Source organism: Sander vitreus, chromosome 9 (assembly GCF_031162955.1).
Source record: "Sander vitreus isolate 19-12246 chromosome 9, sanVit1, whole genome shotgun sequence".
In the NCBI taxonomy this organism is placed as follows: Eukaryota; Metazoa; Chordata; class Actinopteri; order Perciformes; family Percidae; genus Sander; species Sander vitreus.
This window is the reverse complement of record NC_135863.1, coordinates 31414918-31441911: the sequence shown is the minus strand read 5'-3', so window position 1 is coordinate 31441911 and position 26994 is coordinate 31414918. Positions and strand designations below refer to the sequence as shown.

Genomic DNA, 26994 nt, shown 5'->3' with positions numbered 1-26994 from the left:
TGAATCAGTTACAGGTCGCTTAGCTGGAGCGCAGTTGTGCGGACGGTCGCGGATGCGAACAGAGGGTCGCACATATGCTCTCACAGCGCAGGACCTCTGAGGATTACAGCCGCTGTAAAGGACCCTTACTGCGCCTTTTGGAGCGAACAATTCACTGTGGATATACTTACACGAAAGGAATATAAAGAGGGGGTTACTAAAAGGTAATTGAAAGGTTGCTGGGATCCAAAAGATAATTCAAACTTATTTTTCTTAGTCTTTTTTCTTTTTAAGAAAAGAAAAGTTTGGGGTGTTTTTTTTTTTTTTTATCGAATAAATCTTGAGGGATGTAAGATAGAATAATACACTATGAGTCTATCAGGAATTTAATTGCAGACTTAATTAGTTTATCCAATTAGATTATCTTCAGGAATCGTTCTGGAAAAAAAATCTTAAAAAGTTGTATTCACTTATATGGGAATGCACTGCTGGAATGCAAGTTGTATGCAACTTGTGCATTGGGCAACGCATTATATTCTTTTAGATTTGATTTCTGTTCCCCGTGCAACATATGGTCCCCCCCCCCCCCCCCCACCACCCCTGACGCCGAGCAGGGAGATTTCGCTTACTCTGCTGGGTGAAGGCGCTCGGTTTCGGCCTCACAGCTGGAGGTGTCACCTCGAAGACTGAAGGCACCATTGTGGGATGCTGCCTGGCATGTAATGGGGAACACATTGGAAATTGTACATCGCATTGTTTTCTCGTCTGGTCGTGGAATGTGAGGAATTAAAACGGAAAATCGGCACTGGAGGCACTGGAATGAGTCCGACTGATCGAGGCTACAGAGCTGCAGCTGAATTGATTCAAGAGGGGGAAAAAAGAAAAACGGAGTGTGTTTTGGAGCCATTACGCATTCTTCATTAACCCCCTACTCTGCTGTGTCACCAAGGGATTTTGCATAGAAACACTAATAGGGATCAAAGTTGCTTAAATGTTTTTTTTTTCATGCTTTTTGCACAGTGGTCGTTTTTAGACAGTTCTTTTCAAAATCTTTTCCATGGAAATCAAACTTTTTGACGCGCGGATTGAACTGAACCCTATCGCCACCGTCCGTGGAGGGCAGAAAGTTGAGACAAGCCTTTTATCAGCTGTTGCTCAAATGTATCCAGCCCAGCAGAGCGATGCATTTGCTATCTGCCACATTTGTTGCTCGGTGGGAGCAGGGGGGAATAAAAGAGGAGCAGGACATTCAAGCAGTCTGACTGCCACTCCAGGCTTAAGTTAGATTTACGCGCAGTGGCTGCAGGATCCTGGCCAAAGCCAAGGCAGGAATCCCTTATTGAAATTGTTTGAGACAAGGCGTGTGCATAAACACGTCAAAATGCATTAGGCTTTTTTTTGCCAGCTGATTCCCACGCGGGTAGCCTATGTACTTTTGTGCGGAGTGGGTCCGTTAATTATAGAGTTTAAGAAACCCAGGTTACCCATGGATAATTTAGGCCGTTTCGGATGAGCCAGAGCGGCCAGCCACAGGAAGCTTTGCCAGGGCCAAACTTTTTATTGTTTGGGGACAATGAAGATGCAGAATGGCTCCTGGACGCTAGAAATAGAAATAAAAGAGTTACAGGTCAAACACATATGCTATCTATATTTTAAGATAAATAACTCCTGAAGCAGAGATGGTTTGGATGGTGATTTTTTTAGAAAGAACAGCTATGGAAATTAAACGCGTTTTGTTTTAGTGAGCGCCTCTCAAACTGTGTGGCCCCTGATTCAAAATCAGACAGACAGACAGACAGACAGACAGACCGACAGACAGACCAGGGGAATGTCCGTGACAAAACTAAACCTGACAGGATCTGTGAGATGAGTTGAGAGGAGTCTGGAATAAACTTGAGAATGTCTTAATTAGGGGTCCTTTAGACATTTCGTTTAGCCTAATAAATACGGTTAGATTAAACAAGAAAAATGCAATTTAGATATGCATAGGTCTAGCAATAACAGATTGAAGACAAAGCAACGAAAATCGGACATTTTCTTCAATCAGGCGAAAAGAAAAAAACTCGAGAAAGGCGACTGGGCAAACTGGAGATGATGAGATTCCCGGAGGTCCCGAGTGCCCTCAAAAGGCGGACTGTGTCGCCCTCTAGTGGCGGCCCTCACTTTCACTTGGAGTCTCGCCTCTTCATCCCGTCCACCAGCCTCCTTCTAACGCATTGGAATTTACAGTCTTGTTATCCTCACCCTCATCTTACGAAAAATAACTCATGTAATCCTGTGTTACATTTTAGACTGTTACTTTTTTCAGTACTGAAGTGATGTGGGAGACCACAAGTGTTGCTGCCAAGTTCCCTTAAGCCCTCTATAAATCACTGTGGGTTTATTACAGCAAGAGCATGTTACCGGAGTCAGTGGAACTGAACTGCACATAGACTGGGCTTGACGGAACATTAAGAAGTCAATAAAGACATTGATTTAAATCGAAATGTTATCGAATTGTTTAGAATGTGGAGACAGTGGTATCACATATTATCAGGAAGGACAAAGTAATAAAAAAAAAAAAGTGTTTGCTTTACTAGTTGACTAAATAAGTCGTTGTTCTGTCTTTACAGGCTAGAACATCCATAGTCATGGATGGGGTAAAGACGTATGTTGTCTTTTGGGGTATCCTGGTGGTGCTGGTTTCAGGTAGGGCCTAAATATATACATAATATTGATGTTTTTTTTCCCCCTCCTTTTTTTGACAGTACCTCTAATGGTTTCAAAACTATCTTTCAGTTACCTTTGGACTGTTGCCGCCTACCATTGTGTCCAATGAAGAAGAGTTCATCCTGCAGCCCAATTCCGTGTTCAACATTAGCTGTACCGGTAAACGAAACGTCGTTTGGGCTGAACCCCTGCCGAAAAACACCTTCGTGTACCCAGGATACTACACGGCGACGCTTTTCATTTACAACGCAACTGTAGAAAACACCGGCTATTACATGTGTAACTATGAAACCCCGGAGGGTGACCTGGATGTTGAACCGGAGGAAGACAATGAGGCGGGAATATATGTCTTTGTCCCAGGTGAATATGTTTTTTTTTAACAAGGTGCCAACAACAGTCAGTGCTAATAGTCATGGGTTTACTGTGTATGGACATTTAAAGTGAGACTAGGTAACTAGCCACACATAGGCTAACAGTAATTGGGATGATAGTACATGTTAAATAACAGAGTAACAGCAGTACAAGTAGAGAATCACAAAATCAGAGAACTAGGTTGCTAGCTTAGTCATATCAGTTAGCATTATCCAAAGTTAGCTAACAGAAGCTAACATTAGTCAATGGCCATACCAGACCATGGATGTATTTTGCAATAGACCAAGCTAAGGCTGTAGCAGCAAAACCCTTAAGTGTATTAAGTTGAGCAAGGGTGCCTTTTAATACTCATGAATTCAACTTTTCATTTGTATGAGAACTATGTATAGAAGGAGAAGTATATCATGCGTTATACACTTCTTTTAAAAGTTGCAGAGTCTCACTTTAAAGTAATTGAGTGTACTGTACATTTTCAGTAAAATTAAATTAAGTATGAAAAAGAAGCTTCATGGATCACAATGATGCTTTTCAATTCAACCAAATCCCCTTACACAGTGTGACCTCATTCCTCTGCTTGAACACCCAGATCCCCAGGCTCCATTTGTCCCCGAGACCCCTGACAACTTGGTAGTCCCCATGGACACACCTGGGGTCCTCATCTCCTGCCGTGTGTCTGACCCCTCCTCCCATGTCATCCTGAGGAGTGTCCCCAGTGGAGAGGATATGCCTGCCTACTACGACAACAAGATGGGCTTCTTCGGAAGCCTCTTGCCCGGGCAGTACCAGTGTGAAACCATAGTGAACAGCCAGACCATGAGAAGTGCCATTTATACTGTGGAGACTGAGGGTAAGTCAAGACTAATAGAGACCATGGAGTGTTGAGAAAAAAAGGGACATTTCATAGATTTGGTGCTATAAAAAAACATCACTGAGTATATCTGGATATCGCCTCCTGATTAAGATTACGTTTTTTAATGAAATGAACAACATAGAATGAGCAAGAGTCAAGTTATTATTGTGTATGTATTTTCAAAAAGCACAAGTAAGTAATAGGATAAGGGTTTAAAAACTGCACAGCTGGAATCACTCCCCAAGTCTTTTTACCATGAGAGGGCTGCAGGGTGATCTCACTGCATGAGAGCCATGACATTATGTCATTATCACAGAGGGAGATGACTTAACACATCTGTTTTCACTGTGTGTGTGTGTGTGTGTGTGTGTGTGTGTGTGTGTGTGTGCGCGTGTGTGAGTAATAACGACCTACTGAGCCACCACTCGGTGATGAATTAGCTCATGCTAATCAACTTGTCACTATCTTGGGCCCTGTGAGATGACAGTGCTGATATCTGCTCTCTGGTGGTCCCTCTAGCCCCTTCGGACACAGAGGATTTCGACGTGGAAGTAAAAGCCAGTGGGGAGACGGTGAGAGGTGGGCAGCCTTTGAACATCACGTGTGTCGCTCCGCCTGGACTGGGCTTTCAGCAGCAGTGGCTCCATCCTAAAAAACAGGCAAGATGCAGCCCTTTTCCTTTCTGTGTTTTCTTTTGAATTTCAATTTAGTCTCCTCTATGGTTTCATCCATAATCAGCTTTAACTTCTCAGCCTTCTTGCCCTTTTTCCTTCAACCCCTTGTCATATTTCAGATCACATCACATGAGCACACTGTGTGCGCGATTGTTTTCATTGAGTATTATTTACTTGTTTTGTGCTTTATGTTTTATGTGTCTTGTATCTCGGCATCATTGAAAATGAGGGAAACCTCAATGATTTCAGCGATTCTTAAATAAAGGTTATGATGAAATTGTTTCCTACCCAGCAGCACTGAGCCTTAAATTAGTCAATAATGGTTTTGGACTTAAGCTTACTGTAGCAGCGGCAAGTGGAATATAGCTCTGAGGACGGCCCTTGGTGGTTACAAAGTATGTGTTAGGAAAGCAGCAACCGAATGTTGCGTCTTCATTATGACGACGTCAGCCAAACAGCTCCTGCTGCAGTTAACCCCGTACGCAACACGCTGACGGGAAGTTCAGGACAAATGGCTCGAGGGGAGAGGGCAGTTCAAACAAAGTAAAAAGGATAGTAAATCCTTGACCCCATAGACCCTGAAACATGCAGGACAGATGCTGTCTGCACATGACAGCCAGCTGAACATTTAATGCTTTTGAAGTGTTGGCTAAAAGGATCCGAAAGAGTTTCCTCTGCAATTTACGTTTGTTTATATTTATATTCAGATTCCTAATCTATATAGCACATCGTCTGTTTTTCTGCATGGGATTCCTCTAAGCCCTTTTCCAGAGACAGGGAGCGTAGGAACTCTGGAGTCCTGACTCCTGGTTTTGGTCTCAGTTGCAATTACAGGCTTTTAAAAGGCTCTGTGATCCTGATTTATCTCCTGTGGCTTAGCAAGTGTTTTAGCCATTAGCCTTCAGCAGCACGACAGACGCACCGATTGTACCTGTAAAACGGAAAAACACTGAGAGTAAAAAACCAAAAAAATCTAATATCTTATTACCAAGATCTTCTTTTTTTTTTTATTCCATTGAGTAGGATCTCAAACCCATATTGTTCTCCTGTACTTATAGGCTGTGGATGCAGTTCAGATGAAACAGACTTTTCCTGACCGGGTCATCTACATCCTTAGTATCCAACAAGCCACCTCTCAGGACAGCGGCACCTACGAGTGCTCCGTCACCCAGCATATCAGCGGAGAGGTCCGAGTCAGCAGCGTGGCTGTCACTGTCTTTGGTAAGTCTTTGTCTGGTCAGAAACATTTCCTGGATACTGGAATCCTTTTTTTAATGAGTTTTCAGCCAAACTGTAATAACGGGAATAAGTGCTCACACCACTGGTTTACACGCACTTAATCCAAATGTAATATTCACATCATCATTCAGTTAAATTTGTCGGGGTTTCACATGTGTGCATATGGTGCTTTTAGTGGTGTGTGGAAGTCATTTTCTACCATCCGACTGTAGAGCTTCACCTCTGCTTTCAACATCAGCTGCGGTGTTTTATGGGATTGCTCCAGCAGATGTGTGTCAGGCCTTCAATTCACCTCTCTGTCACTCCGTCTTCATCTCAATCTTCGCTCTGCTGTTTTTACTCACTGAATCCATTTCTTTACCCATTTTCATCCACGATTACCTGCTCATTCTTCTCTTATTTTCTGTTTATCTCTCCAGAGGAGAATTCCTTTGTGGCACTGGACCACAGCGGGATTCAAGCTACGGAGTTTGTCAGCCTTTTAGAGGAGACAGAGTTTACCATCCTCATTGATGCCTACCCGGCCCCCAAAGTGACCTGGCTGAAAGACGGCACAGCCATACCACAGAACTACTACATCCTTACTAAAACTAGCCACCTCGAAGGGAATCGGTGAGAATAAAGATTTGTTAATATAATAATGAGTGAGGCTTTTCATTTTCAGTTCTGACAGCAGTTAGTAAGTTTAAGGAATAGTTTGACATTTTGGGAAATACACTTATCTGCTTCCTTGCCAAGAGTTGAGGTAACAAAATAGACACAAAACTCACTAATTAACAAGCTATATCCTGTGTGTTGAATCTGTACAAAAACCAAAATGACAAATTGTTGTTTTAAGGGCAGTTATGTGTCGGACTATTTCTTGGTCGGGAGCAGTAATTTCCTGAAGGAATAGTCTGGCACTTAATCCCCCTGCAAAACCACAATGTATCATTTTAAAACCTTCAAATAAATAACATCAGTGAGATGCTGGTAGATGTTTTTTGTTACCTTTGGACATTGCCTGGCTAGCTGTTTCCCCCTTTTTCCAGTCTTTATGCTAAGCTAAGCTTAGATAAGCAGATTTCCCAAATTGTCAATCGTCAACAACTCCTTTTTAAATGATGAAATGATCATTTTCTTCTCACAGGTATCAAAGCATTCTGACATTACGGCAGCCTCTGGAGAAAGACAACGGGAATTATACCATCACGGCCCTCAGTGGCTCTAGCACGGCTCAGTTCTCCTTTACCCTCAAAGTGAAAGGTAAGATAGATAGATCGATCGATAGATAGATAGATAGATAAATAGATAGATAGATAGATAGATTGATTGATTGATTGATTTGTGACCTATGACTGAGCGCTGTACATGTCTTTCTTTCAGCCACCGCCGCCATGATGTTCCCACCATCCTCAGCCCCTGTGCTGCTGCCCCAGGTAGAGGAGATGGTGGTGCCCCTCCACACTCCTTTCACCTTGACCTGTCGGGGAGAGGCAAAACTAGCCTGGCAGACACCGCTGGATGTGCACGAGCAAACACAGGAGGACAACAGCGGCCTGTTTGTCACCACCATCACCGTGGACAGCGCCACTGCAATGCACACCGGCTACTACGCATGCTCCTACAGCCGTAATACCACTGAGGATATAGAGGACAGCAGCATCTACATCTATGTGCCAGGTACACCGCAGCTTTGGGTTTATGTTTTTAGGAAAAGAGTAGTTGTTTTTTTTTTTCATTTAAATGTCTGGAAGAGCTTAGTAATAAAATTGTCAAATTATATTTTAGTTGCTTTTTTGGAGTTGATATAAAGGTAACTGTGTTAAATGGGCATATGAAATCATCTCATATCGAATGCAGGACCCTGAATTGAATCGAAATCACATCGTGACAGACTTTAAGATATCAGCAAATACCGTCTCGTTGTCCGAAGATGATGATATTGTATCTTATTTACTTATTGTATGTGATTTACACCCCTACTTCAGACCCAGATGTTCTCTTTGTGCCATCACTGGTGCCTTTTGGCAACCACGTCCTGTCCGACCACGAGGAGATGGAGATTCAGTGTCGAGTGTCTGATCCCAGTGCAAACGTGACCCTGGTTAATGTCGACACCCAGCAGCCGGTGCCCAGTGTTTATGACAGCAAGAGGGGCGCTTTGGGAGTATTCACTGCTGGAACCTACATCTGTAAGGCTCTCATAAACGGAGAGGAACACTACAGCGAGGAATACATCGTCCATGGCTGGACAGGTGTGTGCTCACGTGTTTGTGAACGTTTAAATCTGTGGTAAATGTCACTTATAAAAGATGTTTAACCTTTCAAATCTGATCACTCACATGTTTTGTTTGGTGGATCTGTGCCCTCACACATTTTTACCCTGTCACTTGTTGTATTTCAGGTGGCGCTGCGCTGCATGTTGAGCTGACAGCCAAACGGACGGCTCTGCTGGTGGGAGACACCATCACGGTCACCTGTCTGGCACGGGGATCTGAGATTCTGGAAGACCACTGGAAATACCCTGGCAAACTGGTGAGGGCACACGAAAACGATTCTAACTGATTAGGTGTTTTGGTGTCAAGTCTTCCCAAAAGTCCTATCGCAAAGGTTGATTTGCAACTCAAAGTTCCTGGTGTTTCTTTTTTTGTTTGGCAGGCTAATCGTGCTATCAAAACAGTGCATGAGAACAAGAGGGCTCAGGAGATCCTTTACACCCTGACGATCCCGCAGGCCTCGACCAAAGACAGCGGCATCTACTCTTGCTCCATCACTGATATTATTAGTAATGAAGACCAGACAAAGGAGATAGCTGTTCAAGTGTTTGGTATGAAAGCTGTATTTCGTTGACTTGGCATTACTTCATAAATTCCTCTCTTTCCCGTGGCAGTGAATGATTGCTTATTGTCTGTCGGCCTCTCCTCTTTTCTAACAGCAACTGCGTTTATGTCTGTCTGGCCGGAGTTCGGAGAATATGAATCGGCAGAGCTGGACGAGGTCCGGGAGTTCAGAGCCAAAATCAGCTCCTTCCCCAGTGCTCATGTCACTTGGCTCAAAGACGGCATCCCGCTCGGCGACGTGACGGCGGAGATCTCCTCCAGCCTCCGGCAGCTCAGCGAGACCAGGTGAGGCTCCCATACATGGTCGACTAATGACAAGCTCAAAGTTAACATTCCTGCACATTAACCGGGCCTGTCATTAGGGTTTTAGTGCTATTGTGAACTCCTATGACTGTGCATTTATTGCAGTTTCTGGTTTTTGTTACTCTGTCTAGCTACATGAGTGTTCTTACCCTGATCCGGGCCAAGGAGGAGGACAGCGGGAACTACACCATGCGAGTGGAAAATGGAGACCAAATTCATGACATTGGATTAAACCTGGAAGTCAAAGGTGAGGGAGAGCCCTAAGCCCTTCATTACCTTTATGTTCTTAGATATTGCTCTCCTCAATCTTTTGGCCCCACTTACAGTCTGTCTTTTTCTCACATACTCACACTAGGGCTGCACGATATGAGGAAAATATCTAATTGCAATGATGATCACGATGATCATTTTTGTATCATTATTCTCATTTTCATTGAAATATTTAAACATTTTAAAAATGTAAGTGATTATAGTGGGATTGTTGCGAGGATCTGTTCCAAACAAAGATTTTTTTCTTCTGTAGGATACGATTTGTAGGCCTGGACGTTTCTGCAGCACCACAGTCCTTAATTCAGAAGGGTTTGACACATATTTTGCTAAAATTGCGATTAATTGTGCAACCCTAGAAAATTTAATAACTATATCGCTTGCCATAAATAGATATTAAAGTGTACTCATTTCTGCTGCTTTCAGTATTCTGCTAAAATACAACTAAATGCCTGTTGAATTTAAAACACATGAAAGGAAATCATTTCCAACATTATTTTATTGAACAAATTATACATTCAATTGAATATAAAAGGCACCACTAAATAAAGAATGACGTTTTGAGTGTTTTCTACTGCTATTCTCTTTCAACTAAGACAACAAATCTTGTCATTCGCAATATGTCGCAGCCTTTCACAATGTGTTTATTGCGCAAGCTGATACCGTGATGTTGATACCGCCCTAATTTACACACACTTTGCCATGCTTAACCCCTTTCTGTCGGACTATGTTACAGTGCCTGTAGTCATTGTGGACCTAATGGACATCCACCATGGCTCAGCCACAGGCCAGTCTGTGGTGTGCATTACCAGAGGGCAGCCCACTCCTGTGGTGGAGTGGTTCATCTGCAAGGACATCAAACAGTAAGTTCAGTCTTCTTTAGTGCTCAACAGCCAACAGAGGTGCTTCTAGACTTCTCAATGCGCACACATGCAGTCCACTCCACCACTAATGCATCGTATATCTCTCTTCCGTTTTTTGACATTAAGTTGTGCCAACGACTCGTCTGCCTGGGTGCCCCTCCCAGCCAACTCCACAGAGGTCACAATGGACTCGCACATCGACGAGGAACGTAACCTGGAGAGCCAGGTCATGTTTGGTCATCTGGAAAGCACACTGGCGGTGCGCTGCCTGGCCAGGAACGAAATGGCCATCGTTAGCAGGGAGGTCAAACTGGTGTCCAATGGTACGAACACACAAACACACATACACACACACACACACACATGTTTTGTCCATGTTTGTTTCCCCTGAAGTAGTCTGGATCGACGACGGTTCATTTACGGGATAGTTCCATGGGATGTCCCTCACTTTCCTCTTTTCTTTGAGTTAACTTTAAACTCCGGTCGCATAGAGCAACATTAACCGGAACCAATGAGTAACGTTACACGCTGAAAATGGCAAGTTCTTAGGAATATTTGGATCGTGCCACAAGGCAGGCCTGCTTGGTTCGTTTGGGGAATGATTGTAGAGATTTACAAAGAATACTTTTACTGCATTTACTCTCCAACTGGGACGTTTTGGGACCTATTGGCGGGGATTTTCTATGGATAAAATACACTCAACGACACACTAGTAAGAGCAAATGATGTTTAACCAGCTAATTTATACAGCACACGTTACTTTATTTTGTGAACAGTTAACTTCATTAAATATTGCGTGTGCCATTTTCTTTTGCGGGGTGCAAATGTTCCACCTAAACAAGTTCCTTCCCGAGACTATTTTGAAGAGCCACGCTCGCTGCGTCCGAAATGTAGCTCCGCCCAAGACGATAGTGATTGGTTTCAAAATGCAAACAACCCCTGACTGTTTTTTTCTCCTATCCAGGAGCGTATGCTCCTAGACTACCCTTGGAGTAACTTTTCTCTTTAACCAGCTTTTAAATTGACATTTGATGTTGTTGTTTCCACCTTGTTTCCTCTTAAGTTCCTTCCATTTCTGACGCTCAGAGTGTGACAGGCTTTGTGAGGGTCTGTGTTCAAGGCCGGGGTAGTGCTGTCAGCGTTACAGCAGCTGTCAGATGATGTGTTTGTGGTGAGACAGCTGTTAGGGGGCTGCGCTTTAGCTAAGAGGAAGAGGGCTTTTATTCTGATGGGTAATAGGCCATTTGGTCCTTCCAGATGAGCTTTACACCCCCATCCTCACCCCCTACCCCTATGCCCACTCCCCCTAAGCCTAAGTGCCTTGATCCCTCCCCCACCCCCTACTACTTTCACGTTTTCTAGCCCTGATAACATCTTATCCCAGCATACCTTTTGCTCCTAGTAATCTGGACACCCTATGGATATAATTGTTTCTTAGCCCTGACAGACGACATTTGTTATGCAACGCGTACTTTCGTTGCAAGCATTTCACGTTGCCACGACGCACGTTGCATCCATGTGATCAGTGTGCTCTCCATCTAACATGTGTGACTGCTGGCTCTCCTCCTGAACAGGCCCTCACCCAGAGCTGACTGTAGCTGCTGCTGTGCTGGTGCTCCTGGTCATTGTCATCATCTCACTCATTGTCTTGGTTATTATCTGGAAACAGGTACTGTAGCCACCATTTCCGATTCATTTTTCACATATTCACTCTCACATCTGTTCTTCTACTCTCCCACTTGTTTAACTTGTTTTTCTTAGCCTTGCCAAAATCAATGTTTTGGGCATCCACCAATTAGCATTGATGATTCCAAACAAGCAAAAGTCTCCTCAGCTAATAAATGAAAGACAATTTGTGGGCAGACTTTGCAAGGCAAGGAGAAAATTGTTTGTTAAAAAAAATGAGAATGGTAAAACTGTCCCATAAGACAAATATAAGACACAGTAGCATATCCACCAGTCTTAATGTTAATTAATCTTAAGGTTAATTAATTAGCTCTTATATGTGTTTTGTCTTCCAGAAACCACGATATGAGATCCGCTGGAGGGTCATAGAGTCTGTGAGCCCAGACGGCCATGAGTACATCTATGTGGATCCCATGCAGCTTCCCTACGACTCCAGATGGGAGTTCCCCCGTGACAGACTTGTGCTCGGTGAGCTGAATGTCATTTTCAATGTGCCAAAAAAGCTGTAGTCCTGTCCCAGTGGCTCTGTGGCCACCCTGCAGGGATGTTCCGGTCAGGATGCCTCTCTCTGTCTTTGAAGTGAGGCTGCCATGAGCTTATCTTGCTTGGGCAGAAGGGGTTTGCTGGCTGGGATTTGGTTTGACTCAGTGATCAAGGGGACATTCAGCCACTGAAAGAGTCACAGATGAGGGAGCAGAGGCATCTGAAGTGCATGGATGTGTTTGTATGGCTGTGTTTGTGCGGGCTCTTTTGTTTTTCTTTGTTGATAATTGATCCTATGGCTTTTATGTTGTGTTTCTCTCAGGTCGAATCCTGGGCTCTGGAGCCTTTGGGAAGGTGGTAGAAGGCACTGCCTACGGACTCAGCCGCTCCCAACCTGTCATGAAGGTGGCAGTGAAGATGCTGAAACGTGAGTTTAACAGATACAAGTTAGATTACAATTACAAGCTATTGAAGCCATGTTGCTACAAGTCATCTGATATGTTTCTTTATACCAGTGAAGCTCACTAGTTATAGGGTGAGGTTAGGTGAGGGCACCTGTTGTTACTACTGCAACTCAAATATTACATTACATGTCATATAGCTGACGCTTTTATCCAAAGCGACTTAATTGCTACATATGTCAGAGGATGCACGCCTCTGGAGCAACTAGGGCTGTTAAGTGTCTTGCTCATCACAGATTTTCAAACTGTGAGGTGCAGCTGAATCATCACAGTTTTTAATTTTCTTCAGTATGAAAGTAACAGATAGTTGTCTATACAGCTATGAGTAAATTGCAAATAGTTTTTTAATGGTGCCAAACGGTGGTAGTGTTTGAAAGCTGCTATCATACATTAATAATAAATTCAATCAACGGCACAAAATATTAGACCTGCTAAACCATTTAATTCCAAAATGTTACTGAAAAAACTGAAAGATTTAAGTGTAACTCAATTTAATTTTATTTATAGTGTCAAATCATAACATAAACAGTGGCAGACCTTCCTCCACAGCGCTGCGGAGGAGGGTCTGGATAGTCCACACAGCATTCCGGGATGGGAGAAAAGTGTGCTCTGGGTTATTGGCATTTCTTTAAACCAATCATAATTGCCTCTGGAAGGAACTTGTTTTGGTGGAACGTGTGTACGTTCAAAAGTAGTTTTATTTGTGCAACAGAAAACTCAGATTGGACAGATAGTCTAGCTAGCTGTCTGGATTTACCCTGCAGAGATCTGAGGAGCAGTTAACCATAGTCCTCTGAAATCCACCAGAGTTTAAAATGCCAACACAAAGGAAGCCCAAGGCAACAGATATCCGGCCTAAATGGGTGAAATCCGGCGGAATTTCCGTCGGCAACGGAGCAATCCCGGAAGTGGAACGTCGTGAATATAGACTAAATCATAACAGACGTTACCGTCGGACACTTTACAGATAGAGTAGGTCTAGACCATACGCTATAATTTACACAGACCCAACAAAAGTGTGGCAACAACCTCACCAGACAGCTGATTTTATTCAACTGGTGCAGAACTTTGTACTTGTCGAGGCAACAGTAGAGACGTGGGAAAAGGGGATAGAAAGGAAGATACTAAAGAATCTGCAGGATAATAAAGACACTTTTTTTTTTTTACAAGAAGATAAAGTAACTAGTTCTGGGATTCAGATAAAAGAGGCCTCTTGGCTGAATGTGGTTGGTTGGCTTGTTTGACAGTTTGATTATGTGCGATGATACTCACGGTTGCTGTGTCTTCGTTTCAGCGACGGCGCGCTCCAGCGAGAAACAGGCTCTGATGTCTGAACTGAAGATCATGACTCATCTTGGACCACATCTCAACATCGTTAACCTCCTGGGAGCATGCACCAAGTCAGGTGAATAATACACACACAAATTGGAAATACGAAGACACGCACGCACACACACACACACACACACACACACACACACACTCCTTCATAGGAAAACATATACTGTATAATAACAGTTTAACCATTGTTGCCTTTCTCTTGCAATTTAGTCACCACTTTACAAACAGACACACAGTAACGCTCACGTTCATGCTGCCAAAAACCTGCACGCACATACACACACTCAGTCAGATTTGGCATTTGTACACATCTACAGCTCTAACAGCCAAAACAAGAGTGACAGCCCTGTCTCAGCTCTCTGTGGGTGTGGTATTTTAATAGGCTTTTTATGGCAAAGTGGAGGCTTGCCCTCTTGACTGTGCTTTTAGCCTTTACGAGCCTCTGATAAGATTAGCCTGCCGACTGACGCCGATGCACGACTCTATCTGCTGTGTTGTTCCCAGGCCCGATCTACATTATCACAGAGTACTGCTTCTACGGGGACCTGGTCAACTACCTGCACAAGAACAGGGAGAACTTCCTCAGCCTGACTCCAGAGAAAAGTAAAAAAGAGCTGGATATCTTTGGAATCAACCCTTCAGACGAGAGCAGCAGGAGGTATCACATATACGTTTCTAAGCTTTTACATTTCAAGTGCTCTTTTTTTAAAATCTTGAATAATCCTTGCAATTCAGACACATGTTGTGTTCGGGAAATGTTAAGGACAAAAACGCAAACCTTTTTACATCATTTCACTTCCCTTTTGCCACTCCCAAATATTGCAGCCATTGTCACAACAATTTGCACAATTGTCTCACAATTGTCTCACAAACACACACTCACATTCTCCTCTACCCCTAATCGGTAACTCTATCGCCATTTTCTCCGTGGCGGAGGAGATTGTCTGGCGTCTTCACCTAATCAAATCACGGTCTGAAGTGCTCTCAGCTTTCAACCTAATGTCATTGTGTTGGAGGCACCTGTTAATTCTGTCCGCCCAGACGATCACGATGAAACAGCAGCGCTCTCTCTCTCTCTCTCTCCCTCTCTCTCTCTCTCGCTCTCCCTCTCTCTCTCTCTCTTTCTCTCTCCCTCTCTCTCTCTCTCTCTCTCTCTCTCTCTCTCTCTCTCTCTCTCTCTCTCTCTCTCTCCCTCTCTCTCTCTCTCTCTCTCTCTCTCTCTCTCTCTCTCTCTCTCTCCCTCTCTCTCTCTCTCTCTCTCCCTCTCTCTCTCTCTCTCTCTCTCTCTCTCTCTCTCTCTCTCTCCCTCTCTCTCTCTCTCCCTCTCTCTCTCTCTCTCTCTCTCTCCTTCTCTCTCTCTCTCTCTCTCTCTCTCTCTCTCTCTCTCTCTCCGAGGCTCATCTGTGTTGATGGATGACTCACAGGGACCACACCTCGAATTGACCATAACATGATTTAATCCTGGCTACCATGTTAGGTTCAACCACATCTTCCTCTAACCCCAGCCAGAGGGAGGGAGGGAGAGGATTAGGCCACACACACATTGACATCAGTGTTTCCCCCAGAAAAGTTGTTTAGCCCGGTGGCAAGTCACAGACTCATGGCGGCATTAATGTAGAGCCCAATAGTTTCTGTGATAACAGAATCATGGATGATATCGCGAAATTGAGAATCTAAAAAAGCTATAAGACAGATTCCATAGGGCCCTACATTAAGTCAGTGCTAAAGGCTAACTGGAGATTTGAAAATATGACTGCGTCTAAGTTTCCAACCGAGCCGAGCGGCAACTGAGACCCAGTGGGCCGCTAGGCTTGCAATACACTGGGGGTAACCCTGGACATACACACATTAGGGGACTGAATGACATGTATAACATGATGTATTCTCACCATTGTTCTTTATATGGCTCAATATTCCCACATGTCCTCGCCTCATCACTAACAGCATTTCTCCTTTGTGTCTGTGTCGTCTTTGCACACAGTTATGTGATCCTGTCCTTCGAGAGCAAAGGAGACTACATGGATATGAAGCAGGCTGACACTCAGTATGTGCCCATGCTGGAGATGAGCAACCCCCATAAGTACTCAGACATCCAGAGGTCTAATTATGACCACCCACCCTCTCAAAAAGGTACGCATATACAGTTTCTTTCTCTCCTCTCTGTCCTCCTTTTCACTCTCTCCTCTGAGTTATTGGTGTGTACTCGCTTGGCTTTAGTGCTGTGTTTGAGTCAGTGTTGGTGGAGGGGTACACCCTTGTCAGAATTTAGGATTGGTACAGCCCTGTAATTACATGGAGAGGATAATTGTAGCAGACGCATAATAATGCCCTGTTTCTCTCTGCCATTAGTAAAAGCCAGGTTTGGGCAGCCAGTACTATATTTACAATACATGATAAACATATACTCATGGTGTTTTCTGTGTGTGTTTTCTAAACCAGAGGACGAGATGGACGTCCTGCTGTCAGACAACATGAACGAGGGCCTCACCACCACCGATCTGCTCAGTTTTACCTACCAGGTGGCCAAAGGCATGGAGTTTCTAGCTTCCAAAAATGTAAGTTTTGTCCCCAGAACAACAAGGAATGAAAATCCTATTTTTAACTTTTTTTCTCGACATTTTTGCAGCTGGGGTTTGCATACCACATCCCCTGCTTCTCACTGGGTTGTGGATTTTGTGTCCTATAGGGTGACAGCGGGGCCGGCCAAAGGGGGGACTGAGGAAATCAGCAGTTGTGTGATAAGCAGTCTTATGAAGGCTGCTGAGCCCACTCAGGAGAGAGACCAGGGGCTGAATATAGTCGCTGCACAGCAAGGGCTAGAATTACCGGGCAGGGACACGTTGCAACCAGAAGCTATTCCTTCAGCTTCATAGTTATTATCCCTAAATATCCAGTGGTCACAGCCATCCCTCCAACTGGCATGTTTACACAAAGACCATGCTTTATAAAGCAATATGAAACAGCATTAAAAATGAACTCGGCTGAAATGAAATACATACAGAAATAGATGCAGTGGATAGCTGTGGGAGCAAAATGTGCCGGTTTGGGAATGGATGGAACTGAGGATTGAAAACACTTGTGTATGACGCTATGCGCTGCTTATCACATTTGCTTACTTTTTTCAGTGTGTGCATCGGGACCTCGCTGCCAGGAATGTCCTCCTCTCTCAGGGCAAGATAGTGAAGATCTGTGACTTCGGACTGGCCCGAGACATCATGCATGACAACAACTATGTCTCCAAAGGGAGCGTAAGTGTCCGTTCATACATGACTATCACTTTATGCCTAAAACATCGCTTTATCGGTTTTTTCTATAGTGGTTTTGCAGGTGTGATTGAACATTTCCTCTCTGTCATGGCACAGACTTTCCTGCCAGTGAAGTGGATGGCGCCAGAGAGTATTTTCGACAACATGTACACCTCTCTCAGTGATGTTTGGTCCTACGGCATCCTGCTCTGGGAGATTTTCTCCTTAGGTGAGCCCCTGCAAGCATCTCTTAGAGATAATACATCCTTGAGACTGGAGTCACATGATGAACTCATGAGAATCTGTTTTGGTCTGAAGGTGGCACCCCATACCCAGGGATGGTTGTGGATTCAAGCTTCTACAACAAGATCAAGAGTGGATACAGGATGTCCAAACCGGAGCATGCACCCCAGGACCTGTACGTGATCATTCACGCGTTGACTGTACTGCTGCTGTGCATGACATAAAGCTTTCCTAACATCCTGTCAGATGAGGAATGCTTTGGGCTGTGAACTCAGAACAATTTGTTTCTGAACTTTGATATACAGTGGCTGACATGAGTCATGGCTAAATTATAAGGTACAGGGCCAATCGTACACTTCTCTATGGTAACATGGCCTGTTTTTGCTTTTTCCAGGTATGAGATGATGATGAAATGCTGGAACAGCGAGCCCGAGAAGAGGCCTACTTTCCTGGGTCTGAGTGAAACTGTGTCTTCTTTGCTGCCCTCCAGCTACAAGAGGGTGAGTCTACATGTGACCCCTCACATCCCCAGACCTCTTTGGATTCTTAACATCTGCTTTCTATTTTACCACCTCTCATTCTTGACCCTATGGTTGGACCTGCACATTCTGTTCCTCTCTCTTTTTTAGGCATTTTCTGGCTGATTGTGTTTTTTTTTTTTTTTTTTAGATGTCATCAGAAGGGGTGGGAAAAAAAATTACCAATGATTATTAATAATTTAAAATTGTGTATACAGTACCGCCGACGGCAACTACATCATATCCATTTCCAACACAACAGAGCGAAAACAGAAAATGCAGAAAATCCATGTTATGTACTTCTTACAGATGAAATAAATTATGAAATTAAAGTTTTTAGAAATCTCTCATGATATATTGTCTCTAGAAGTGTATTAATTAACTTTTGTTTTTGTTAAAGAAGGAAACGAAAATCGCAATACTCAATACTATCGAATCGCAATGCATCTAGAATCGCTACAAATGAGAAAACAAATCGCAATACAAATGGAATCAGCACCCGCGTACCGTGAAAGAATCGTCCCAAAGTCATCAAAGTGTGTTGCCGAGCAAAGTACAGGTTTTAAATAATGTAAACACACTCTTAAAGTAGCAGGTTGTTCATTTAAAACCCCTTCCACTTCCTCTGAGAGTGCATTAGGAGTGTTTGTGCGGGCTCTCCGTGTTTCTGTGAAACAGGAACCTACAAGTGATTAGAGTACAAATGCAGCAGCTGGATGTCAGAGCGGCTGGCCTCAGACTGGGTAATGACGCAGCCCCAGTTCTCGCCTCCACCACCCACCCGACCTTAATTACCCCATTAAACTCCACACCGCACATGGCACATCCAAACAGCTTTACCTCTGCGTCCTTCACAGAGCTTTAATGGCTGGGGGCAGAGGAGGAACCCACTCTTGACTTAGCACCTCGTCCTTGGATCGGATGTGTGATTTTTCAGTTTAGATCGCACCATCCAGCTGGCAACACATCCCCAGTGATTACACTCGTACCACAGTTCTTCTAAGGCATTGTAGAGCTTCATTCATTCTGGGCTCACACCACTGTATTGTAGGGGTGGAAAAAAATCAAAAAAATCGTATGAGAGTTTTTTGCGACGATTTTTAAATCTATTCATTTCCTAAGAATCGTGATTTTTTTTATACGGTACCGCCGACGGCGACTACATCATATCCGTTTCTAGTTAAACAGAGCGGAAGCAGAATATGCAGAAAATCCGTGTCATGTACTTCTTACAGATGAAATAAATGTCAGACTGACTGACTGACATGTGACGTGCATTCTTCTTAGAAAACAATTCGTTTTTAGAAATGTCTCATGATACATTGTCTCTAGAAGTGTTTTATTCAACTTTTGATTTTGTTAAAGAAGGAAAAGAAAATGGCAATACTCAATACTATCGAATCGCAATACTTATTGAATTGCTACAAATGAAAATCGCAACACAAATCGACTCGGCGCCCATGTATCGTGAAAAGAATCGAATCGGGACCGAAGCATCTCATCCCATCCCTAGTGTATTATATTAAATGTAAGCATGTGTTCTAATATATCTGTCTGTCTTGTGCAGCATTATGAGAGGGTGAACCATGAGTTCCTAAAGAGCGACCACCCCGCTGTGACTCGAGTGTGCGTGGAGAACGACGACGCCTACATCGGCATCACCTACAAGAACCAGGGCAAGCTGAAGGACCGGGAGAGCGGCTTCGACGAGCAGCGGCTGAGCTCCGATAGCGGCTACATCATCCCCCTCCCCGACCTGGACCCTGTATCTGACGACGAATATGGAAAGAGGAACAGACACGGGTAAATGGAACCAAGCGTTTACCGCCACTACTCCATCTTGACATTTGAGGACGTCAGCTTGGGCTTTGGAAAAACTACGTAGCCCCTAAAGGGACATGAGATGACTCTTTTTTTTCTTGTGCGCATGAGAAACTTTCTGGTGCACATGAGAAACTTTCTGGTGCACATGAGAAACTTTCTGGTGCGCACCAACAATGTAAATGTAAATAATGGTTAGTTACGGCACTGCTTACCGGTGTTATTCGTGTCTCCCCTGCAGCTCTCAGACGTCCGAGGAGAGCGCCATCGAGACGGGCTCTAGCAGCTCCACTTTTGCGAAGCGCGAGGGCGAGACTCTGGAGGACATCACGCTGCTGGACGAGATGTGTCTAGACTGTAGCGACCTGGGGGAGGACAGCTTCCTGTGACAACTACCCAGCCTGTAGAGCAGAAGCAGCAAGGAAAACAGGGTGTAAAGGCCACCGGGAACTAGAGAAAAACTTGTAAATCAACCAGACTCTGTCCAACCCTCTAGCCCCCTCCATTCCTCCTCCTTGACCGGCCATTCAGAGGACAGAACAAAAACCACTTCCCTGTCTGGATGAGCCTGTGGCGACGGTACGCCCCTCGACTCCTCCCTGGACACTGCCCCTGTTGGGCTGGAGGAGTCAGCGAGCATTGATGAAAACGTGACATCAAGGACTCAAAGAACCAGCGAGCCTGTGTGTCGGAGACCTATCTCGATAAAACAGATAAAAAAAGATAGTCTTTTTTTTATTATTTGCAGAGCTTTATTGTATCGGGCATTCTTTTAACAGCAATATAAGCAAGAAGGGACGAATTCAAACATGTTGGTCAGCAGCTCTAAATGAACACCACAGGATATCATTCATATGATATATATATATATATATATATATCTATATTTAACCACTACAGATGCACAACACTACATAGGTCCAATACTAGCAACAGCATTGGCAGGTAAACTCACTCCACACTCACCTGCTGCGACAGAAGCGCCTGATGCTGGCACAATCAGTAGCAATAGTCACATTTGAAAAGCACAAAATCTGGACTATGTTTTGTGTCTAATAATCTATGACCACATACTGTTTTCAATGGTGAAATGTGTGCAGTAATTCAAAGTTATTTTTTTACTTCATCATTGTGTAAACATGTATTGTTTGTGAATACCGAGTAGGTGTTAACCATATGTTTGAATGGTTAGGAGAACAGAGCTTTTGAGTTGCTCGCTTCTTTGCGGCGTCTCACGTTTTTTTTTGCCCCAAATACAACATGATGTTCTCAAACGTCATGCCCTAAAGGCTCCAGTCATATGTGTCACGTGGGCTTTGGAAAAACAAAACGAAGTGTGATTGTATTGTAAATAGCTCCAGAGTTGTTTTATAAGAGAGAGACATATTAGGATAACAGTATTTTATGTTAGCACATATTAAGCTTCTGCACCCTCATTCACCACGGTGGAGCCAATTCTTTTGATGAATCCATTACAACAGAAGGAAATAAAACTAATTTCATAGTGGACAGCATTGACAATATTTGTGGATTTGAAATGTATGATTTAATGTATGTTATAGATAGTAATCAATTTAGCTACTATAATAACGGGGAACAAAAAAAGGGATCAAACCCAGTTTATCATGTCAGTAATAAAAAAAAAAAAAAAAAAAAAAAAATACATATTATATCCAAAAGCTTCACTAGCAGGTTGTGTCCCCCAGTCTCATTTGATCAACTGTCCAGACGTTAGGGCTGAACGATTTGGGGGGGGGGAATCGAATTGCGATTTTTTTTTTTTTTGCCAGCTTTTGCGATTAGTTTTTTTTTAGCTACATATTGCACCTTCTATGATCATGTTAAGTAAAGTAATGAAAAATAAATGAAAAAAGTCACTGATAATAGGACATTTCTTTAAACAATCTGTGATTTGTAACATTATTCCAGCATTTATCCTATGAAAAAAACAGTAACTATAACAACAAAAAGAGGAATAAAAATATGTTAAATCAAACGTTACACCAAACATTCAACTAATTAATTCACTCGTGATTAATCGCTGTCTTCGCGATCAGCCAATCGCATTCTTTCAAATCGCGATTTTTTGATTTGAAAAACGATGAATCGTTCAGCCCTACCGGACGCCTATTAGCAGGTTCTAGTTAAACCAAGAGATTCATGTCGATCTGATGTTGTACATCAGTAATGTGTAGACTGTGTAATCCTCTGTACCTTCTAGCTGCTGTACCAGCTGTGCCACTGCCACTGCCTCTGCCTGTTGACTGTGATATAATCTGCAATCAGTTGTTGCACTTTCCTCTTTTTTTCCCATTTTGTTTTGTATGTTGCAGAAAAAAAAGAAAAGACAAAAAGTTACTACAGAACGGTCTCGCTTTGGCTTTAGCTGTTTAAAGCTGTGTGGATGTGAATGATGATGTTGGTGAGTGATGTGTTGTCGACGGTACAGTTTCTGTAATTATAGGTAATCACACCCAGTAGGATGATTTAATACTATGTTTCATTATGTTACATCATGTACATTCAGATGATTTATATTTCAATAAATGATTTATAATGTGAAAAAAACAAAACAAACATGTTCTCTCACTTATTGTGGTTTTAAAGTATGCTCAAACAAACAGAAATAACATAATAATAACGTATACTTTATTAATCCCGCAAGGGGAAATTACAATGTTTTTCACTCTGTTGTTATTACACATATTACACACAGGCCTGAATTACACACACATGCTCAGTACCTATACATGCACTAATGGAGAGATGTCAGAGTGGGGGGGGCTGCCCATGGAAAGGCGCCCCGAGCAGTTGGGGGTTCGGTGCCTTGCTCAAGAGCACCTTGGCAGTAAGCAATAGAAAAGGATTTATGAGGCGCATGTCACAACATACACCCTATAAATCCTTGGCCAAAATTGCATATTTGTCCACAGGGATATTAGATGCAGTAGATAATGTAGCATTCCTGGACAAGTGTACTGTACACAACATGGATGAATGGTTCTCATTTTAGATGTTTGGCAACATAACATATTGCTTAATAACATCAATATGAATAATACAAGACTGGGAAAGGAAACGCCTTCTATATATATATTATAAGGGCATTGTTATTTTCACACAAGCACTGACACACAAAACGACTAGCAGCGGAAGAAATACCCAGATCTTGATCATTTACTTAAGTAAATGTACAAATATAATAAGATGTACAGAAGTAAGAAGCAAAATGTACCACTATCAGTGGTGTGGTCTACGTGAATCGCAGGTATACGCAGTATACCCACTAAGAAAGCTCCAGGATTTCCATATACCCACTTAAAAAATGTCCAATGACACGCAACAACATACTTTCCATTATATTTCTGACATATTTTGAATTGTCATCTGTGTTTTTCTTAAAATAAATAAAGGCATTTCCACCGTAAATTGGGGCGTATCCAAATGACGCTCAAAACTTCCCTGGGGGAGGACATTTTGGGTGTTTTATTCAATGTTTTGAAACAGTATCCTCACTGAACGTTGACATATACAAGTCTGTGATTATCCTTCCTCTATATATTATAATATTAGTCTAAATAATTCATAATTTCTGCTTTTTTTAAATCAAGAATTAGGTCATTTCCTATAAATGAGGTTTATTGACCATGAATTCCAAACTAAGTGTAAAACTAGTGGAAATAAGTTTGTTAGTGGTGTTTATACATGGTAGTGAAAAGAAGCGTTAGACGTCAAAAAAAGCACCAAAACATTGAAAAAAAGAGGCGAAAGTGTCGAAAAAAAGAGACAAAAATGTCAGAAAAGTGTTGATTTTCAGTTTTGACCGGGGATGACCTGCATGCATGGTCGAATGGCAGACAACACAAGGGTTAAAGTTGCAAAGTATTAAAGAATTCATTTCTTAGACTTTTCTCCAAGCGAACATCAACTTTTCAGCTTAAGAGCCAAATTATCTCTTTACACATTGCTCTATGGCAAATGTGGGCCCCACTGTTCAGAAAGCTGAGTTTGTTCTGAACATTTTCATACAAAACACATGGGGATCAGGTTATATGCAAATCACCTTAAAAGGTGAATTTAAGAAGATATGTGGACATTTGAGAAAACAAGCAGCATTTAACTGTTGTGGCTGGTTGGAGCTGGAGCTAGTTTGAACTACCTTACATCCAGTTAGGTAGTTTGGTCCCTCCAAAGGGTCATTAGATTAATCTGAGGGGCCGTGAGATGAATACTTGGGGCAAGAAAGAGGAAAAAGACTAACAAAGCTTTAGTCGTTTCTTAGACTTTTCTCCAATCTCTGCTTTTCTTATAAAATATTAAAATACACTGATATTCTTCTATTCTTTGATGATTGTAGTGGAGTCAAAAATACAATATTTCCCTCTTAAATGCACTTAAGTAGATGTATAAAGTTGCGTAAAATGGAAACATTAAAGTTGTTGAAAATTTCTTTATTAGGAGTAACGCCTTGAGATGCACCATCTCGTTTTCGAGGGGGTCCTTAACAATAATTGAATCTACAGCACAATCATAATTGGCACAACAGTTAACAAAACAGAACCAGACAAGCAAAAAAAAAAACATAATCAGTCAGTCATAATCAAGTTTGACAAAGCAAGAATGAAACTGGATACTACTCAGTTGGTACTGTAATAGGAAAACAAGGCATTTTTAAAGGATGGGAGAGATAGAATGGACTGAATATTTACAGGTAGATTATTCCAATCTGAGGGGGCTTTAAACCTAAAGGCTTTCTTAGCTGTTGAGAAACGTACAGCAGAAACAGAAAAAAAAAAGTTATGTAGAGTGTCTCAAGTGTTAGGTAGAGGAAAAGGGTACCATAAGCTGTTTAAGATGGCTAGGGTAATTGCAATGTATACATTTGTAAATAAACAGCAACCAATGCTGACGTCTTCTTATTGAGGGTGATGGAAGAGCAAGTTTTTCATACATAATACAATGATGAGTAGTAAAAGGACATCCAAGAACAAATCTACAGATTCTATTGTAAGCAACATTGAGAGGGAGCAGATTAGTGCTGGGTGCAACCTCATATGCAACATCAGCATAGTCCATAATTGGTAAGATAAGTTGTTGCACAAGTTTCTTTCTAACAGTAAGAGAAAAACATTTTCTGGATCGGTAGAGAACACCAATACCAAAATTGATTCTTTTTAAAATATAATCAATATGATACTTAAATGAGAGCTCAGAGTCTAGCCAAAGTCCGAGGTATTTGGTGTGTTCAGCTTTTTGCAGTGAACTACCATCAGAACATGTAATTACACATGTGTGACCTTTTAATTTGGATTTGATGGTCTGTGGAGTTCCAAAAATCATAATGTGAGATTTGGTTTTGTTAAGTAATAATTTATTTCTTATAAGCCAATGTTGTAGGCTATCAAAGTCAGACTGCAGAGCTGATTCGATTTGTAATAAATTAGTTTTGGAAGTGTATAATACTGTATCATCTGCATAAAGCTGAACACAACATTCAGAGCAGATTGATGGGAGGTCATTAACAAAAATAGAAAAGAGAAGTGGACCAAGAGTTGAACCTTGAGGGACACCTCGTTGCTGAATTAATATATCGGATTTGCATCCTTGTATCATTACACATTGTTTTCTGTTATGGAGATAAGAATTGAACCAGAGTAGTGCGTTGCGTGACAGACCAGCAGAGAACAATTTATCCAGTATCCAAGTAATGATCAACTAAGTCGAATGCTTTTGTTAAATCAATAAAAATTGCACCAGCTAGTTGTCTGCTATTAGATGCAGAGAAAATATCGCTTTAATAATGCAGTGATTGTGGAATGATTTGATCGAAAGCCAGATTGAAACGGCGATAAGATATTGCACTTATCTAGATAATGGGACAGTTGATCATAAATAATTTTTTCGAAAACTTTTGCAATAGAACAGATGATTGAAATTGGTCGATAATTATTGGGATCAAGAACATCACCGACTTTATGAAGTGGAGTGAAGTACTAGTATCTCAAAGTTGTAATTAAATACAATACTTCAGTACATTTACTTATTTACTTTCCATGCATGCAAACAACTAACATATAAACAATCATACTAATAATACATTTTAATTTAGAAAATATATTATTGAATATGATGATGATGATGATGATGAAGAAGATGATAATACGTAATTATATTTCAGTTAACACACATGAAAGAAACAATTAATTCCCACAATTTGCCACAGTAGCTAACCGAAAAACTAATAGGCTGAAGCCAAGGCTTATTGTTGCCTATCCCACTGTATAATCCCCATAGAAAGACCCAGAAATAAAACAATACTGAATGAACCTAAATACTTGAGTACAATCCTAGTAAATTTACATATTCATCAAATTACTTCATAACCCTTCATTATTTTAGATTTTAAATGTTTTATGTTTTTTTTAAACTCAACAGAGACGTACACATTTTAAACTTCAAAATCAATATTCTCTAAATACATGCAATATGTAAAGTAAACTGTCTCACTATTACAAATGCAATGTGAAAGACAGCCTTTAGAGGGCAATAATCTCACTATTGGGCTGCCACCTACATCCAGTCATGGAATAGGCTGCCCAGTTCTCTCAGTGTCGCTGATTTGGCAGTGCTTTGTGTGGTTTAACTTTAAAGTGCTCATATTATGCTTTTTGGCTTTTTATTTTTATATATTTTTTGTGCATGTTATAGGTTTACAAAGTGAAAAAGCCCAAAGTCCACCCCAAAGGGACTTACCATCTCCAACAGAAAACACTGTTCACAAACTGCTCCAAACAGCTCTATTGTAGTCCAGCCTTTACTTCAGAGACAAACGTGGTCACTTTGGAACACACGTTATAATGCTCGCCTAGCTGCTAGCATGGCACGCCCTCATACTCTGCTTCTGACTGGCTAGTAGTCCTACTTAGGTACTGTCAGGACACGCCCTCATACTCTGTTTCTGACTGGCTAGTAGTCCTTACCTAGCTGCTGTCAGGCCCACATACTCTGCGACTCCCAACAAAGATGGAACAGAAATGAGATGCCTCACTCTGTAGCTAAAACAGACAGCTCAACACACAGGGTGAAAAGAGGAGCTGCAGCAATGTGCAGTACAACAA

At 42.1% G+C, this 26994-nt stretch overlaps 1 protein-coding gene across 1 annotated transcript; it reads left to right on the top strand.

The window, feature by feature from the left end:
• Positions 1 to 21539, top strand: pdgfra (platelet-derived growth factor receptor, alpha polypeptide). The gene is made up of 29 exons (XM_078259715.1): positions 1 to 203; positions 2592 to 2667; positions 2758 to 3048; positions 3647 to 3907; positions 4430 to 4569; positions 5643 to 5805; positions 6243 to 6435; positions 6953 to 7068; positions 7189 to 7485; positions 7794 to 8060; positions 8210 to 8340; positions 8464 to 8632; positions 8741 to 8930; positions 9080 to 9195; positions 9952 to 10078; positions 10205 to 10401; positions 11653 to 11747; positions 12100 to 12232; positions 12570 to 12674; positions 14003 to 14113; positions 14554 to 14707; positions 16031 to 16179; positions 16489 to 16604; positions 17175 to 17297; positions 17412 to 17523; positions 17613 to 17712; positions 17932 to 18037; positions 19623 to 19858; positions 20118 to 21539. Exons 2-29 carry the CDS (start codon positions 2610 to 2612, stop codon positions 20263 to 20265), a joined length of 4404 nt encoding a protein of 1467 aa, XP_078115841.1. The 5' UTR covers positions 1 to 203; positions 2592 to 2609; the 3' UTR covers positions 20266 to 21539.
• Positions 21540 to 26994: the final 5455 nt, after the last annotated feature.

Excerpts from the sequence above, each read along its gene's own strand:
- pdgfra (XM_078259715.1), top strand. The coding sequence starts at position 2,610 with ATGGATGGGGTAAAGACGTATGTTGTCTTTTGGGGTATCCTGGTGGTG. Across the intron at positions 11,748-12,099 it reads TGGTTATTATCTGGAAACAG|AAACCACGATATGAGATCCG; the intron begins GTACTGTAGCCA and ends TTTGTCTTCCAG. Across the intron at positions 14,114-14,553 it reads GGGAGCATGCACCAAGTCAG|GCCCGATCTACATTATCACA; the intron begins GTGAATAATACA and ends TGTTGTTCCCAG.